Genomic DNA, 19,117 nt, shown 5'->3' on the forward strand with positions numbered 1-19,117 from the left:
AAGATGAAAGTATGGTTTTAACATTATACTCGTTGTGTAAACGTGTACAGCCATGAACAACCGAACGAGAAAACTTTTTTTTCTTTCTAAGTACAACCGAATTGGATAACATCTGTTTGGCTTGTATTTCAATCATCTTACTATAGTATACTACTACCGTAGTTGTTATAAATGACGTTATGTAGAATAGAACTGAGATATCTTAATGTAATAACTTTATTCGCTATAGATCAAAGATCAATTGGGAAATATACTGTTTAATTTAACCTAGTTATAACTGAAGCTGAGACAACTGCCCTAGCTGCTAATAACCATTATCGTGCATTGGCAACAAGGAGAAAACTCCAGTAAACGTATGCCATCAAACACAACCGTAGATAAAACTGAGATAAAATCCTTTTAATCAAAACTATTGTGCTTGAAAGAACATATTTTACTGTTGGATTCACGCCGATATAAGATAAATAACGTAAAGTTTGTATTACGATCATATAAAGGAAAATTGTGAATGGAATCACATAATTTTTTTACGCAATAAACATGCGACCAACGTAAACTGTTAAAAAAAAAAAAAAAATTTGTGCACAATCACAACGAGACATATTCAATTCATATTTCCACCTAAAAACACATCGTATATGGAAAAATAACCTTGTCTCATATAAGTCAAGTAACTAGATATTCATTTAAGCTAACTAGAAGCAAGTAATTTCGCTCAGAATTGCGTTAAATATGGCGAAACATACTCGTATTTGCCATCAGCTGATTACAAACCAAAACACTGGCTGTACCGCGGAATACTGGCTTAAATTTGCCGTAGTATTTAATAATACAATAATATGAGAATATACATACAATATTATTGGATACAGTGAAGTAATGTGTATATTTTTAAAGGATTTATGGAAAAGATGCATACTTACTTTTTCTTCTGTACTTATCTTAATTTTCGTCACATGCCATCTATGTAGCAGTGGCATCTCGAGGTCGTACGGTCGTACCTCAATTTTTTGCTCAAGTAACAAAGCCAAAAATCGACCGAGCTGCACAGTTATATTTTGTACTTCTATTCCATAGAAAAACAAACAAATTGCAGTGTTGCAAAATCGAATGTATACGCAAGTTTTGCCTTTTAAAATAAATTTATGCAACAATAGTAAATATAATTTGTTATAAAAACATAATTTAATTATATAAATTAAAATTTTATTATTCGGGCACGACTGAACAACCTATTGTCTTTATCATGTGAAGGGGCTGTTACAAAGACTTCAAATGGACATGCGTACTGCCACTGTATCATATTTATGTACAAAAATAAAACAAATACCCTGTAATACATTTTTCATACACATTTTACACATAAATGCATGAAAACTTTTAACAAAAAGCTGAAGTTTCATTAACAAAATGAGTTATAATTAGCTCCCAAATTAAAAAATAACACCATGCATTTTTCGGAACAGTGGTGGACAAGAACGAACGTGAAAAGCATCCTCTGACAACGTGCAGGGTAGTTACAAAAGCTGCCTTAATTTGTATCATATTTATGTACAAAAATAAAAATACTCTATGCGTAATATATTTTCATACACATTTTAAACATAAAAGCATGAACACTTATAAAATTGACACATCGATCGCTAAATTTGCACTCTTTTAACTCGTTATTTTCGGAAGAGCGGCTTACAAGAACGAACATGAAAAACATCGTATTTGATAACATGAAGGGCAGTTTCAAAAGCTGTCTTAGTGTCATATTTCTGCACAGAAATAAAAATACTCTATGCGTAATACATTTTCATAAACATTTTAAACAAAAGCATGAACATTTATAAAATCGACACATCAATCACCAAATCTGCACTTTTTTTAACTATATTTTCGGAAGAGCGGCAGGCGGCGGCTCAAAAGAAAGAACATGAAAAAACATCCTCATTGATAACATGAAGGGGTTTCAAAAGCTGCCTTTGTATCATATTTCTGTGCAGAAATAAAAATACCCTATATGTAATACATTTTCATACACATTTTAAACATAAAAGCATGATCATTTATAAATCAACACATACATAGCTAAATTTGCACAAATGTAACTCGATATTTTCAACATAGAACAGCGTTAGAGGCATATATTTTACCCTAATACCTATGTAATAACTCTCCATAAAATTTGTTAATATCATTTGCATAACCTTTATGGTCTGAACGGCATTTCTACAAATGTATGAACTCGTTAGACATCACGGCGCTAGCAGCGCTGTTAACCGAAAATTGTTTAGTAAAAATACCTTAAAATGCGTTATTTTTTAAATGAATATTTTTGACGACAGCCATAAAACCGATTCGCCGCTAAGCAATTGCGCCGTTAACCACGGGCCACCTGTATTTAGACATGTTATTTAATGAGTATTGCAAATTTAAAGACCAATGTAAAGACTTATCTAGCAAGCAATGATTCTGTATTATAACATGAATTGTAAAGTGAAAGCAGTAGCATGCAATACTACAAAGATTTGAGATAAACACTGGTGTTCTAAGGATCAGTGTAGCACCATCTGCAGTAAAGGAGTCACCTGGGAGCTGGTGTACGCAGATGATAGTGTTACAAAGTCGGTCACAGAAATATGGCTATAATTAAACAGAAAAAAATGAGGTATTCTAATACTGACAAACAAGATGTATTCATACTAATGTAATAATAAGCTTGGGTAATTTTGAAAATCATTATAAGAAAAAGGGTCTTTTTTTTATATGAAACAGCAGTGCCAGTACAGAAAGATGAACTGAATGATTGATTTGTGGCTATTAAAACTGGCATCACATTATCTAGGTATTGATGTTAACAGAAAAATAAAATACTGTATATGTATACTAAAATTATACAAACCTTTGGAACATGTGGATTAAACTCAACTGCTCGATGTATTGCTTCCACAGCAGCCATTTCTGCAGCTGTTAGACCACGTTTACTTGCTATATCAGGTGAGAATCTGCAATTGGAAATAAATAAAGTGCTTGGCACTTTATCAACAAAAACAATGCTATGCATTTTTCATAAAATGATATACTACAGTATTACAAATTTCTCTACTACAACCAAATCATGTGTAGAATACTCCCTCTGAGATGCATCCAAGCAAGTTCTGCCCTTGCTTGATTTTCATCCTTGCTTTGGGGAACAAAAGTACTACTTACCAAAGAATGCCCAGTGAATAACCCAACACTGTTGGGTTATTATTGGCTGGATGTGAAGACTCTCTGGCATTTGCCTTTCTGGTTCCTGTAACTAATTGTGTGACAACAACCTCACAGCAGATTTTGATTTGATAAGACAAATTTTTAATAAATTTGCATTTTTCACAGCTAACAAACCTATGGTCTTAACAGTAGGATAATCTTCTAGTGCTAGCTGGAAATGGAGCATTTAACTCATGTATGCCCTAACCATGGCTGTACTTTTTTTTTTTTTTATACTGTTTGTTCACTTTTGCCCACAAAATTGAGGAATTTCTTTGGGAAGCCTGAGCACAGGTAGTAATCTGTATGTTTACACCATGAGAACTGCTAATTCCAAGTTTGAACAACTTCATTAGGTCATCCTAAAGTAGCAGATTTAACAACATTTGGCTGGTGTGCTGGTTTTTAATAATGAAATACAGACAACTGCTAGAGTTTCTGTACCTGCAAGGCATCACTGAATTCAAGGCTTTTGAAGGCTGGCTTTTCTGTGTCAGACTTCTTCAGCAAACATACACAGTCACACCCATACAGTGCATATGGTACTTTTTATTTATACTGATTATTCCTGCATTCATTGCAGACAACACCCTCAACAAAAATAAATCTATTCAGACATAAGAAGGGTTTCCAAATAGCTCAAGAGCAGTAAATTTTATTATGTTGACCATTAGTCTGAAATCCCTAGAAAAGACTAAATGAAGAATGCATGACTTACTTATCTGCTACAGCTCTCGCTTTCAATAACGCTGCTGTATAACATATAGTTGCAGATTTTGGAAGCGCTATGTCGTCATACTTTGCAAGGACGGCTTGCGCATCAGCATACGCGCCTACTTCCAATAACACTTCAAGGAGATTCTCATGAAGATTTAAAACATTCATGATAGGTGGAACTTCTTTAGTTAACTGAAAAAAATAAAACTGTTGTATTAAAATGCAGTCATAAGATACACAGTATAACAATAATAATTCTTGAAATGGAAGAAATCGATTAACAAGGTAAAGAAGCAGAAACCTATATCTCAAGAAATCTCATATTTAGTATTATAATCATGCCTACATTCCACAACATAATGGAAGTAAATATTTTAACTAGAATCATTATGCATTACTCTATAAATATTTCAACTAACCCATTTCTTCCAAATATCTCTCATTGAAATTTAACTGAGTAATTACCTTACATTCAGCTGTCAAGAGGTAAAACAAAAAATCAAGGGTTTAACTTGACTCCCATCTACTGAAAAGGTAAATAGTACTAGTCTGCAAGTCTTTCATATTCTAGATGACAATTACCTGTATTCTATTCTTTCCCTGGAACCGAAAGCCTCCAATTTCATCAATATCCCCACTATTATTTCCATGGGTTTACTGCTTTTTGTGTTTTCATGAAAATCAGTTCAGCCTCTCAAAAGCCATTTCTTAAGACTTAGGCTTAAAATTTAAAAAAATTAGAGGATCTGCAGATCATTTTTATTACACTCCTACTGCATTCACCTTTCTAAAAACTTTCTTCTTATTTGCTTCCCTGGTCTTGATACAGTATCTCAAGAAGATTGGAGGATGACCCCATCTACTCCTCATAATTTCTCATGATAATAATAGTCTGACTACATTGGTTTCCTCTTTTGAAAATATATATCTTTTAATCAAATCTTTTTCACAAAGAATACTAATCAGGCAGTTTACTGCAACTGGGTAGAGTCAAGTAACAGATAACACTAACAGTATAAATATAAGACATGATGTGACCTCCTGAATGCTAATAAACCTTCACACCTAACAAATTTCCTTAGTGAATTAATTTCCTCATAATCTTTGGTAGTATGCTCAAATATGTACTAAACTTTTAAGGACAATTCTTAAAGAAAATAAAAATACAGTTGGTTACAACTACATATATCTTCTCAGTTACGCCCCATGATAAATATATTCAACACACACTTTTCTAACAATGCCATAACCTCAACAAATCCTAAAAAGCTGCAAACAACATACTTACATCACGAAACATTTTAACAGCTTCTTTCATTTTGCCTAGCTTGCGTGCACACATAGCCAACCTTCTCTTTATGTAAATAAATACATTTGTATCTCGTCCTGAAAAACAAACCAAGTTGTTTTCGTTATTCTGAATGGTCCTCAGTACTCCAGTTTCACAATGACCTAACTCCAACCCTAATGCCTTTTCATATGCTTACATTTAAAACTTAGACGTGCCCTATGAGCCTCAAAATGTGACTCAGTGGTCTCAAACTACTTTATAACCAATAAATGCATGAAAAACTAAAGTGCTACATTTACAAACTTCTATCCCAGCACAGTTTTTGTTGACTATTAAATCAGAGGTATAATGTAACAAAGGCTACTGAATGAAAACAGAATTGAATTAGCAGCAAAAGGAAAGTACCATAAAAAATAACTATAGAAATCTTCTTGGCTAAAAACATTATTTAACCTATGATTCTGACATGACAAGGCTCATGACATGCACTCCCAGAGAAACAGGAAAGAATGCAGTCAAACTTGGAAATACCATTTAGCTGTATCAACATTTTTCTACTGAGCCCACAGTACTCAAAAAAATACTGATAGGGGATAAAAAAAGTTTTGATAACTATTTTCTCAAGTAATTAGGGAACACAAGAGAAATATGGTGATTGGGTTTTCAAGGATAACATGTTAAAATATTACTGAAAATCATCAATAAAATACTAAAATCTAACACTGAATCAACAAATATTAACTAAAACATGAAAGATGAACTTCTACTTTTATTAAAATGGATATTTTCTCAAGACAGCATTTATTTTGCAATAAAACAAAATTGAAAATTAAATAGTATACAGCATAAACCAAGGTCATATGATCACTTAATAAATAATGCTTAAAATGACACCTTTATATATATAGTAATAACCAAGTAATTACTTAACTAACGATTATTCTCCCACCGCATCCTAAATTCAAAATTCACATAATGCGACTGTTGCCAAGAGCAGGGGGGGGGGGATGACCGACCCCAGATATATATATAAGTCTATATATATATATATATCTATATATATATATAATATATTATATATACTATATTAATCAGATTATATAATTATATAATTATATATATTATATATATAATATATAGATAGATATACATATAATTATCTGTATGTATGTATGTATATATATATATATATATATAAATATATATATATATATATATGATCGGTATTATCTCTATCTCTATATAGAGATATTTATATAGGAATGGAAATATATAAAGTTGATATACATGTATACATAAGTGGATATGATATATAATATGATATAGATATAGATATATATAGATATAGAATGAATATATATTAATAATAAGAGATATGATATTGATATAGAGCGAGGAGAGATATAGTATAGATAGATAATATATATATATATATATATATATAGTTTTAGAGTTAGATAATAGAGTATAAGCGTATAGATATATTATATATATAGCTCATATATATATATATATAGATATATATATATATATATATATACGAGTTATAGTATATATAGAATATAGATATATATATATATATCTATATATATATATATATATACATATATATGATATATATATATATATATATATATATATATATATATATATATAGCTATATATATAATCTATATATATATGTATATATATATATATAGAGAATACTATTATATTATATATATATATATTTTATTATTATATAATATAGAACATTATATATTATTAATATATATATAATATATATATTATATATATATATTATAGTTATTATATATATTATTAATATAATCATTATATTATATATATACATATAGATATATATATATATTATATCTATATAATCTAGTATAATATAATAGATGATATATATATATATTAGCTATCCTATAATATTATTATTATATATATATATATATATATATCTATATATATATATATATATATTATTAATATAATCTATATATATAAGGATATTATATATATATAATATATTATATAATATTATATATGCTTAATAAATATATATATATATATATAATATATATATTATATATAATTCAATATTATATATAATATATATTATTTATATATAGCTATTATAGCTATAGCTATATATATAGAATAATACTTAGATTATATATAATATTAAGCTATATATAGCTTATCTATATTAATCAATATATATAATAATATAATAATATATTATATAGCTTAATATATCATCTATAATAATATTATATATATATAAATATATTATATTATAATTATTATATTATTATATATATATATAATATAGCTATAAAATGTCATTTTTATACAAGTAACTTACCAAGTACTAATTACTTAGCTGAATCCCACATTGCAAGGTGGGTGGGTTGAATGGACTATTCTAATTCAATGCATTAAGTATGTTTGAAAACTGAGGAAAGCATCCCTCGGTATTCTCTAATAGTAGACGAGTAATAGCTCTTAAAATTCTTCAAATACAGGACAAAATCTGCAATCTGGGCTAAATATGTCTCAGAAGACAAGATGTGATGTCTGAAGCACCATTGATGGTACACTGCCCTCTTTGACTGTTAGACATTGTAAGTACACTGGCATCTGCACTTTGCAATAGCTTCCACAGCTGCTCTTGAAAAACCTTTGGCTCTGATGAGTTTCCTGACAGGCTGAATGAGCATGGATAACACTTGGTGGTACCTCCCGAAGTGCAGCCTCCAGAAATCTACCAGAAGATGAAGAAGGTCTGGGAACCATTTTTTCTTGAGCTGGAACTGAGCAACGAGTGTCATCGAGACATTGTGGCAAGACACGAACTTGTTTAGCACTTCCCTGAAGATATTCTTGACGAGATGATCCAGCTCCGACTTTGGTTGAAGCAAAGGCTGACTGACAAGACAAAATCAATGAGACCTGAGAAGTCCCCTTAGGAGGAGGCAGCGACTCCCAGGGAGGGAGCTTCCCTGGTTACATAAGGCCAGTACATTCTCTTGATCAGATGAGAGAAGGGTTGGGCAAACATAACTTTGCCTTGCTCTCTCTTCATTGAGAGCCATTTGTTGAAAGTCTTCTTTGCCTTCCTAGAAGACGAAAGCACCATCTTGGGAAGGAGAGCTTGTTCTTCCTGAACACTGGTCATAAGGAAGGTGGAGGCATGAGAAGATGGAGTAGCTGGCATGAAGAAGGTGGGAAAATTTCCCAGGAGAAAATGAAGAAGAGACTTGTAAGCAGTGGGTGGAGAAGCATCCAGGTTTGCATCCTCTTCATTCTCCGAGGAGACAGAGATAAAGGCAAATCTTGAACAGGCTTAGAGAGAGGAGCTTTCCTAATATAGCTCAAGATCTCCGACAGCTAATCCTTGATGGGTGCAAGAGAGGGGTCGTCCTATTCCGAGACAGGAACTTGTCGTCCGAGAGAGGATTGCTGAGGCTGAACATAGTGTCTTGAAGAAAATGGAGCCAAGAGCTGAGAGTCCGCAGCTGGACGTACAGGAACAGGTGTCTGGCATGCGGAGCAAGTACAGGAGCCAGAACTGGGCTCTTGGGAGCAGATGCCTCGAAACAAGACAGGCTCGAGCAACACAAGACAGATGTTTCCGGCACTTTGAATCCTTGGGAAAGAATGACAAGGGAGAATCTCATGGGTGTACAGGCAGCTGAACAAAGGCGAAAACAGAGGGATCCTCATCGTAGCTGCACAACAGAAGAGGTTTATCGAAGGTGTCCCTTTGACGCTTGACTGTTAGTGGAGAAGCAGGAGCTGAGTCATCCATGTGCCTTTTCAATAGCTGGAATGAATTAAAGAACCATCTACGACGCCCATGGTCTGTATCTGAATCCGAGTTAGACAACAAGTGGCAAACATCCAACAACAAGCCTTTCCAATGGCAGTCTGTCAAAGCCTGGGCTTTAGCACCAGGTTCAAAAGAGGGGTAGCAACCCATGGCCAAACCCCGCCAGCCTCTCTTGGACCTCTGGTATGTCTTCTCCCAGGTGCATTGATTTGGGAGCTGGACAGTGACCTTTGTCTAGGAGCGCTGATGGGATGGGAAGCCACCTCCTCCACTAACGCATCACTCAACACTTTGTCACGAGACACTTTATCACAAAAAGCTCTTTCAATTTTATCCATAAGGACACGAAAGAATACCCCTATCTCAGGCACTGAACTTACAACTAAATTAATCTCCTTATCAAAATAAGAATTTAATCTTAGCTTGAGACAGGGAACGGCATCGGGGTCAGAAACACGGGAGCTGAGCGTAGGAATATGTGAAGAAATAGGAGGACTAAGGATAGGAGAAAGATTATGTCCAGGGGTAAAAGGAAGAGCCATACAGGAGTCTGTCTTAGGCTTAGAAGAATCTCTACTCAAAGAGGCCCTACTTTCGGCATGAACAGCCGCCTTCCTAAGCCTATTCTTCTCAAGCTTATTAAGATGAGACTCAAGCTCCTTCCATCTACTATCATCCTAATCCTTGCATTCAGAACAATTAACCTCCCTCAAAAATACCTGTCTCCTACACTTAGTGCACATAGTATGGGCATCATAACAAAGCTTTGTTAATCTAGTCTTACAGCCTTCACTACAACAGTGAAGACTGGAAGTGCTAGAATCAGCCATGGCTAAACTAAAATGAAAATAAGCTAATTGTAAAAGCAAACCAAAACAAGCAACAGCTTGAGTATACTAAAGTGAATATGTCACCGACTTCAGCATAGAACAACCACCAACTCAGGAAAGCAGGAGGACAGAGATCGACACATTGACAGTTGTGCGGCAAAAAATAAGAATGATGTCGTATGGCTCCTGTCACTTCCGTGCTTCCATTTGCAATGGACAGGGCCTGTCACCCAGGGCCCCTCTCGGCAATAGTCACATTATGTACTGCAAATTTTGAATTTAGGGTGCTGTGCGAGCATAATCATTAGCTAAGTAATTTACTTGGGAAGTTACCTGCTTAATACTACTATTGTATCAAAGGTTCTGAATATTTTGGTAATTATAAATTAGCCGGTTCATCGTAAACTAAAATGCATTATATTCTTTTTGAAACTTCAATGAGAAAAAAATAAAAATACAAGCAATACTTTATGCTATACTAAAAGCTTCTCAAATGAACTTAAAATTAGAATGCAAAGTTCTATTTTCCTAATGTGTCTGTCAGAAACTTGTTATAATCAAATGACCATCACATTAAACTGCATTTTCCTTTTAATCAATTATCAAAATGAAATTAAATGTGAAAAACTTACTGTGTAATGCTTCCATGATACTATTCTGATGTTGCGTAACTTTAGATTTTCTGTAATTTGTTTCAGCATGTTTCAGAGCTGTTTTCAACATATTTTCAACTTCAATTATTGAAGTGCATTCTTCTTCTGCTAGTAAAATGTATGCAGATGCACATTCTGGATTTAGGTCAAGAGCTGATCTTGCCGACTTGATACGAACTTCTGGATTCCTTTCTCTCCAAGCCGTCTGCATTACTATAATCACATATCTACATTAGGACACATAGTAACATAATTGCTTACCATATACTATTCATATACTGTCCTGACACTGAATGGTAATTTACAAAATTTCTTTCAAAATTCTACAAAATTTTAACATCAGCACTAACTTTCATATTCAGGTTTTCCCGCATCTGCCTCACAGGTGAAGAAAGTCTGGTGATCTTGTGCCGATAAATTCATATCATAATACGTGAGTGGCTCCTTTTTTGTTGACCACGTTAACCGCTGATATTCGGATCCCCGAAACAGATTGAGTGGATTTCTCCATACTTTGCATTCTGAAATAGGTATAAAAAACTCATCTTTCTGAGCACACAGCTTTGTTTTTATAAGTCCAAATAACAAAATAATACAGATTTAGTTTTCAAAACCTTGATAGCAAATATCTGTAATAGTACATAGTATTGACAAGATTTGGCTTCAATTTTATTTTAAGAAAAGTTACAATTTACTATACCAAGGGCATACCTGGAACACTTTGCTGGTTATTATTGTTATTGGAATTACTGTTTGAGTTTTCTGTAACATTGTTTTCACCTCCCCCAATCCACGGACTTAGGTGATTTAGGGATACTTGCTCAATAAATGAGGTTCCATATTTACGAAAGTACCACCACTCAAATATCTGAAAGAAAATTGTAATCCACTTCATTTCACATCTGTGTTCAGAAAATTAACAAGTAACACTCGTTACAGCAAACCGCAGAATGTGTTACTATATTTATCAATACTAAAAGTAAAGAATAAACACTGGTAGGATGACAAATTATCTTTTATGGAAAGGTTTAATTTTCCTCAAACACTTGTAAATATTATTCATCCACAAACAAATGTAGTTACCTGCAGGCTTAGCAACCCTGAAGGGATTTCAACAATATGCCTTTTTTCTTGATGCTCTTGATTAAAATTAAATTATTTTGGCAATACAGTGAACCACCAGGATTTGCAGGGGGTAGGTTCCACAACCCCACGAATTACTAAATCCATGGATACGTGAGACCCCTTTAACAATGCTCATAACTGCTTTATTTAAAGAGTTCAAACACCAAAGACTTCCCCCCTAACTGACTATTTTAATAGTTTCATCATGCAAAATGCATTTACGTAATCACAAAAATTATATGAAAATAGAGTAACTAGTGAATATATTTCTCTATTAAAAATTCTGTGAATAAGCGAATTTCCCACTAATAATGTGGATATATGTTCCCCAGAAAAATCATGAATAGGTGAAGCCACAAATCCAGAACCCTGAATAGGCAGGGGTCCACTGTACAAAAGCAAGCTTACATACACAATAGCTTTTATATACAAATTACTACTACGTATTTAAGTTCTCCTCTGCTATATCACAAAGCTTTGCAACTCTTGACAATCTAACTTCATCAATGAACTTATTTTTAGAGCGAATTACATGCTGATTCCACACATAACAAAGATGGGGGGTCTAAAACACACAAGTCTCTACTTTCAAACAAAGTATAACTATCCCAAGGTACAGAGCAGAAATAGATGGATATCAGGAAATACATGCCAAGAAAACGAAGGTAATTTTTCCTGTCATATCACTCACACACCTTTACATGAATAATTTGATCCATTTATCTGGTTACTCTCATCTTCTGGTTTTATGCTATTTATAAATATAAATATATATATATATATATATATAGATATATATATATATATATATATATATATATATATATATATATAATGATATATACACACACACACACACACACACACACACACACACACAGGCAGTCTCCGGGTTACGACGGGTTCGGCTTATGACGCTGCGAGGTTAAGGCACTTTTCAATTATATCATAAAAAATTATTTCTGGGGTTACGACGCCTACAACGCTGATCTTGCAGAAGAAATATGACACCAAAAATGCAAAATACTACTCAATATTTGAAGTTTTTTTTATGAAAAATGCAATACGAATGCAGTTTACATAGTTTTTAATGCACCCAAAATTAAAAGTAAGGTTTTCTTAGGATTTTTGACGATGTTCCGGCTTACGACGATTTTCGGCTTACAGCGCGTCTCAAGAACAGAAACCCCATCGTAACCTGGGGGACTGCCTGTATATATATATATCTATATATATCTATATCTATATATAGATATAGCCAAATCCCTGATTAACGTCCAACAAAAGACATCTCCAAAGGACTCTGGGGTATACGAAATCCCATACCAGGACTGTGACCAATCTTACATCGGATTTACAGGTAAATCCCTTCCCCAGAGATTAATACAACACAAACGGTCAGTTAGGTATGGACAACAGAACTCGGCTATTTTCAACCATATAAATGAACATAACCATAGAATAAACTGGAATTTGTCACATGTAATTTATAGCAGCAACTGCCGGTACAAGAGTCAAATGATGGAATCGGCCTTAATAAAAGAGAGGCAGATAATGAACATCTCAAAAGGAGGATGGATTTCGGACACGATCGACAACGTCTTCATTCAACCAACCCTTAAGAAGATTAAAGGAAGATTATCAGCGGGGGTGACTTAAAATGGCTTGTTTGTGGATGGACCTCTTGGTATAAATACCACCTTTTCTGTAAACTTTTCTCATTCATCTACCTGAAGAGGGAGACAGCAGTCTCTGAAATATAGTACTTTTTGTCTATTTTTGGTGTTTTTATGGCCTTTTCCTTATTTTAGATATATATATATATTATATATTATATTATATAGATATATATAATCTATATATATATTTATATCTATATATATATATATATATATATATATATATATATATATATATATATATATATAAATGGGATGGATGACTATAGGATGTTGTCAATGAAGTATGACATTCAACTCAGTGAACCAACTCAAAACACAAGTACATACTATTATCACAAAATTATACAGCTATACTTAATTATTCTTAGTATATATGCCAATAATGTGCCTGACATCAATAAATAATGGACAACAGTGACTTGATGACTACTTTTTGCAGAAATTAAAAATATATCCACTAATGCTGTCTGAAACCTAAAGACCAGTTAGATGCTTTCCTTATACAAAATTACAAGGACTTCAAGAATCATTTTATGGAAAAGCCCTGACACATGAGTAACTGCACACTAAAGCTCAAAAGCCCTTGCAAATCTAATTGATCCCAATCTAGCAACCCCTTTCAAGTTACAGTTAAAAGTTAAGCATATCTTAGTTTTACCAGACCACTGAGCTGATTAACAGCTCTCCTAGGGCTGGCCCGAGGGATTAGATACGGTTAAAAATCAATTTTAAAATGTTTATAGTATTTCAAAGTCAAAAGTCAAAGTCGTCAGTTTCAGTCCTCCCCCAAGCTATTGCTTCTTAGGCAGACGTCAGCCAGGTAACACCAACTACCCACCATGACGTCACTCACAGTGGTAACCACTGGTAGACAACCTCACTTATTCGCCCATGACAAGAGGCGAAATTACATATACCTACAAAGTCCCATACATTAAATCTAATTTTAATATATACTAATAAAGCACACAAAATCACTCACCAAAATCAGACCTGATATAAGGGATGACGTTCCAGTTAGAGCCACGTAAAATTTTGGCGTCAAGGTTGATAAGAAAACTGTCGCTGCAAAGAAAAGAAAGACATTATTATATAATATACTGTATTATGCATGCCTTTAGAAAGATGACATGTAAAAACTAAAATCCTAATTACTACACCATTCATAAAATTTGTCTCATTCATAAAATCTGTCTCATAAAAGAACTAGGCGATACAGTAGTTGTGTGAGACACTTTGAAGTTCTCCAAAGAATTATTTGCTGACCATTTCATGATTTACTAGAGGCAAATACATACAGTAATACTGAAGTTCCTCAAATAGCAAAAGGTTTTAAGCTGAGGTAAGGCAAGTTTCATCCCAAGTATTTATGTTATTGTCCTTGCCTCTTGCTTTCAAAATAAAAATAAAAACACAGTTCCATCTCTGTGAAAGATACCATAGTAGTACATAGAATACTTGAGGTCAACAGTAGTTTATGAAAATTAAGATGCAAAAAACAAGGACCTAATCTTCTCATGTAATGATTAGCCCTTAAAAATAAAAATTCCAAATATTTCTGAATGTCTAAAGAAAAGATAACTTAATTACGCCAAGGTGAAGTACCAAAAAAACTATAGCACTTAAATTACATCCCAACTATACTCTGAGACACCACAAATATATGTATTTAACCCTTTACCCTTTAGTTTGACATTATCCATGAATATGAAAATTATCTCATGAGAGGGTTAAATACTATGAAATTATGTAACTTGACAGGTGCTCTTCAGGAACAAGAATATTATGGTTGTGAAACTTATTAAACATTTAAACCAACTATAAGCTAGTCACAAACAAGAATGCTTGAACAACATCAGCAAAATGGAAGAGGAGACTTTTAGAAAAGTACATATACTGCAGATATAGAAAAATCAACTGTAAGATTACTAAAAATATTGAATTTCTACTGTAAACAACAGGCCATAAAACACCAATTTTAAGCTGAATGTAATCACTTAAATGTTCAGTCACAAATCATATCCTTAATGTGTTAAGACACAAAACATCTTTAAAACTGTAACATGTTCAATGCATGTAGTACCTGACATGAGTGTAAAGCATGACATAGACAAAGCCAGGATTAATAGCAGCATGCCAATTATGACATGCGCCACCACTGACATAACATCGTAAGTTGTTGGGACGACAGCATCCTTGCTGTTTGTTTCTGTCTCCAGTTCCTTCAGTGTTCCACCATACTTCCACTCCTGCCAGTTGCAAAGCCTGCCTCGCTCAGTCCAGCTACCAAAAGCCCAGGTAAGGGTATCAACTTCATCCTCCTGTCGGACTTTACTTCGCCTGAGAAGGACTGAGGGAGGAGTGAGGCTCCTCTGACGCAAAATTCGGGCAGGATGCAATCCCATGATATATGTTTCAACTCTAAACTACACAGCAGATGTTTTTGCATGGGTAATCCATCATGAATTTCAAGCAATTTGAAAATGCATTGCCATTTTATTTGAGTACTTTCTGCAACTGTCAGATAAAACCTACAATTAATCTCTCAGTCAGAAAATACTCCTTACAAGTATCACTGGTTGCCAAAATCTTGTTTTTCTTAAACACAAGTTTCTAACAAATACTGCAGTTAGTGAAAACTGCAACAAATCTATGGAATCTATCTACTGTATATGCTTTCTGCAAACTTGCTACTTGAAGAACACAAAACAAAAACATGCTACAGCACAGTATTAAGCATTTTAACTGATGTCACTATATTCCAATCATTGTTGGTTTCATTATATTCTGTATAGGCTAAAATAAAATAAAAAATTACCTTAAAACTTACCAGATTCACAAATGATCTCTACAAAAATAAGCACTACATATATGTAAGCATGTTCTTTGCAATGAGGGCAAAACATGGGAATGACACTGTAAGCCTATGTAGCCAGTACTTCGTATGATTTATACTTCAAGAAAAGAAATACTCTACTATGCAGAATGCATATACTGTAAACAGATTAATCCCTATATTTCCAGTTTGCAAATATTGGAAGAAAATACATAAGACCTTGATATCAAATATGTGAAGTGAATTTTATGTCTGGCAATCTATGTATCACTAATAACAAAAAATATTTTGACATTAAAATACCAAATCTGAAAAAAAATTATATCTTGCTGTCTCTTCAAGTTATTGAAAGAAATTAGATAAAGCAATTTTTCTGAATTTTTCATGTTATCTATTTTCCATTTATGATATCAAATAAATTAGATATAGCCACACATGACCTTCCAAAACGTGGTTACTGCATGAGCAGGTACCACACAGCATTTACTTAAATTCTGATTGTTTCCGAATGTGAAAATAAAACAAATAACTGGCAGTTCAGACACTCTACAGGTTGCAATGTAGTAGAAAAAATTTCCTGAAATTGTCAGCGAATATGTCAACAATACTTAAATTCTCAGAATTTTGGTCCATGCTTATCTAGCCATGGTGCAGAAAATTGACAATTGACAAATATATAAAAAAATTCTGCAGTCCCGCCTAAGAGAAGTGATTGTCTCAATCTTACAAAAAATTATATAAAAAAACAGAAAACTTAAATAAAGATGGGATCTAGAACCTGTTTGTACAGATATGAGAAAGCATAAGCTGTAAAAAATCAATTAAAAAAGATAAAGACCTCACTAACCGCATCAACAGAAGGTGGAATGTTAAAAAAAAGTACTAAAACCTAGAACATTAATGGAGAATTTCACAGTAGATAGATATACAATTTAACAATAAACATCTTTCATATAATAATATAAATCTCTCCTGATACCATACACACATTTGCTTACAATATATTATATATATATATATATTATATATATATATATATATATATATATATATATATATATATATATATATATCATATATTATATGTATGTATGTATACATACATATATATAACATATATGTATCATATGAATATTGTAAACAAATGTGTGTATGGTATCAGAAGTTATATTATTATATATATGAAAGACGTTTATCTTTAAATTGTGCATCTATCTACTTTGAAATTCTCCATTAATATTGTAGGTTTTAGGACTTCTTTATTTTAATAAAAATTCCAAAATCTGTTGATGTAATTAGTGATGTCTTTCTCTATCTTCTTTAATTATTTTTCTCTTTAGCTTATCTTATGCTTTCCCCTGACCTTACAAACAGATTCTAGAATTCCACCTTTGGTTAAGTTTTCTGTCTTTCATCATATATATATATATATATATATATATATATATATATATATATATATATAGATATATATATATATATATATATAGCGTGTGTGTCAGAAATGGTTAACTGTCTCTTCTCTCTCTCTCTCTCATCATCTCTCTCCTCTCTCTCTCTCTCTCTCTCTCTCTCTTAAATATTACAATCTCGATTGTTAATGTTCGAACTTCATGACCCCTCTTCCAACGCTTTACGGACGTAAACACTACATGCGCACAACCACGAAGGAGCAGCAGCAGCAGCAGTAACAGTAACAGCAACAGCAACAGCAACAGCACCAGTAATCCCAGCTGACAGGTGTGAGGAGCTCGGGCTCTTCTGTGACACATGCTCGCTCAAGTCTGCAACACGTAATCGGTTATCTTTTTAACCTTCTTCGATTTGGGGACATTTATCTGGGTACTTTATGGCGTGCATCCTTTCATAAAATGTCGTCGAATCCACACAATCTGACATGTAGTGTAAGCTATTCAACCTTCCCCTCATATCATGTATTACGAAAAGTGTTTGTTTATTTGTATTTCCACATTTCTTTGTATTTCCACATTTACGACTTGGGAACGTCCCTGTTCTTGATTAATCCAATGCTAAACAATGAAAGACGACAAATCACAAAGCATATTAAGCAAAACAATAGCAAAAGGACGAATCTTGACTCGCATATCAGTAATGGGTTCATCTGAGTTGCCAATTATATCCAGTATATTTAGTTCACCACAATCTGCAGTCCATCTCATAACACAACTGGCGTCGTATAGTAACTCCCTCTGCATAACACACGACGCAGGGAACATTCCCCCTCTTGTTTACAAATAAAGATACAAACTAAAAGCTGGTGAGGAGGACCAGGTGTTTCGTTTATGACCTTAATGGCTCCACCAGAAACCAAATCTGGTCGACGACAGTGTTTGAGTTCAAACGACAAGTAGTGACGTGGAGACTGCACACGACTTTCAATATTCATGCAAAAGTATCTAAGTTATAATAACTAAGTGTCATTACGATACCAAAAAGGACCCCGGAAGTTAGACACAAAAAATTGATCATCAGTATCATTGACTGCATCAACGATAACTCGACTCAAACTCCGAAATGTTACAACGACAAAAATGACAATAGTTTTCGTCCTAAAATCAAATATAAACAAGAATCAATAAAAGTAAACGACCGCCCTTCCACAACATTTACTCCCACTCAAAATCCGGCCATGATAAATGTAACCTCTAAACTCCATCTTGACCATCGTTCAGTCGTTCACAGAGAGAGAGAGAGAGAGAGAGAGAGAGAGAGATTACTCCGCTCTTATCACCTTCATCAGTAGTAAGTAAACAACCTTGTAAACACTACTAATATATGTCAAATAAAAAGGCGACAACAAAAGAATGTATTTGTAAGGTTTCATGCGCAAACAATCACAATCGAATGCACATACATTCTAACACATCTGCATAAATGAATATGG

The 19,117-nt window shown here is 33.3% G+C and overlaps 1 protein-coding gene across 7 annotated transcripts in view; it reads right to left on the reverse strand.

The window, feature by feature from the left end:
- The window catches only part of LOC135222927 (protein ST7 homolog), a 77,349-nt gene that overhangs the window by 16,737 nt on the left and 41,495 nt on the right, over positions 1 to 19,117 (reverse strand). For 3 of the 7 annotated variants that reach the window (XM_064261364.1, XM_064261366.1, XM_064261365.1), the window contains exons 2-9: positions 15,460 to 15,893; positions 14,359 to 14,441; positions 11,281 to 11,437; positions 10,920 to 11,090; positions 10,549 to 10,782; positions 5,246 to 5,343; positions 3,959 to 4,149; positions 2,891 to 2,993 (exon numbers count right to left, since the gene is read on the reverse strand). In XM_064261364.1, the coding sequence (XP_064117434.1) occupies positions 2,891 to 2,993; positions 3,959 to 4,149; positions 5,246 to 5,343; positions 10,549 to 10,782; positions 10,920 to 11,090; positions 11,281 to 11,437; positions 14,359 to 14,441; positions 15,460 to 15,781 (1,359 nt within the window). In that variant the 5' untranslated portion in view covers positions 15,782 to 15,893. The remainder of the gene's footprint in view (positions 1 to 2,890; positions 2,994 to 3,958; positions 4,150 to 5,245; positions 5,344 to 10,548; positions 10,783 to 10,919; positions 11,091 to 11,280; positions 11,438 to 14,358; positions 14,442 to 15,459; positions 15,894 to 19,117) is intronic. The other 4 variants (XM_064261368.1, XM_064261369.1, XM_064261370.1 and 1 more) reach the window with 2 other exon arrangements.

The sequence above is a fragment of the Macrobrachium nipponense genome, chromosome 8, assembly GCF_015104395.2.
Source record: "Macrobrachium nipponense isolate FS-2020 chromosome 8, ASM1510439v2, whole genome shotgun sequence".
Classification (NCBI taxonomy): Eukaryota; Metazoa; Arthropoda; class Malacostraca; order Decapoda; family Palaemonidae; genus Macrobrachium; species Macrobrachium nipponense.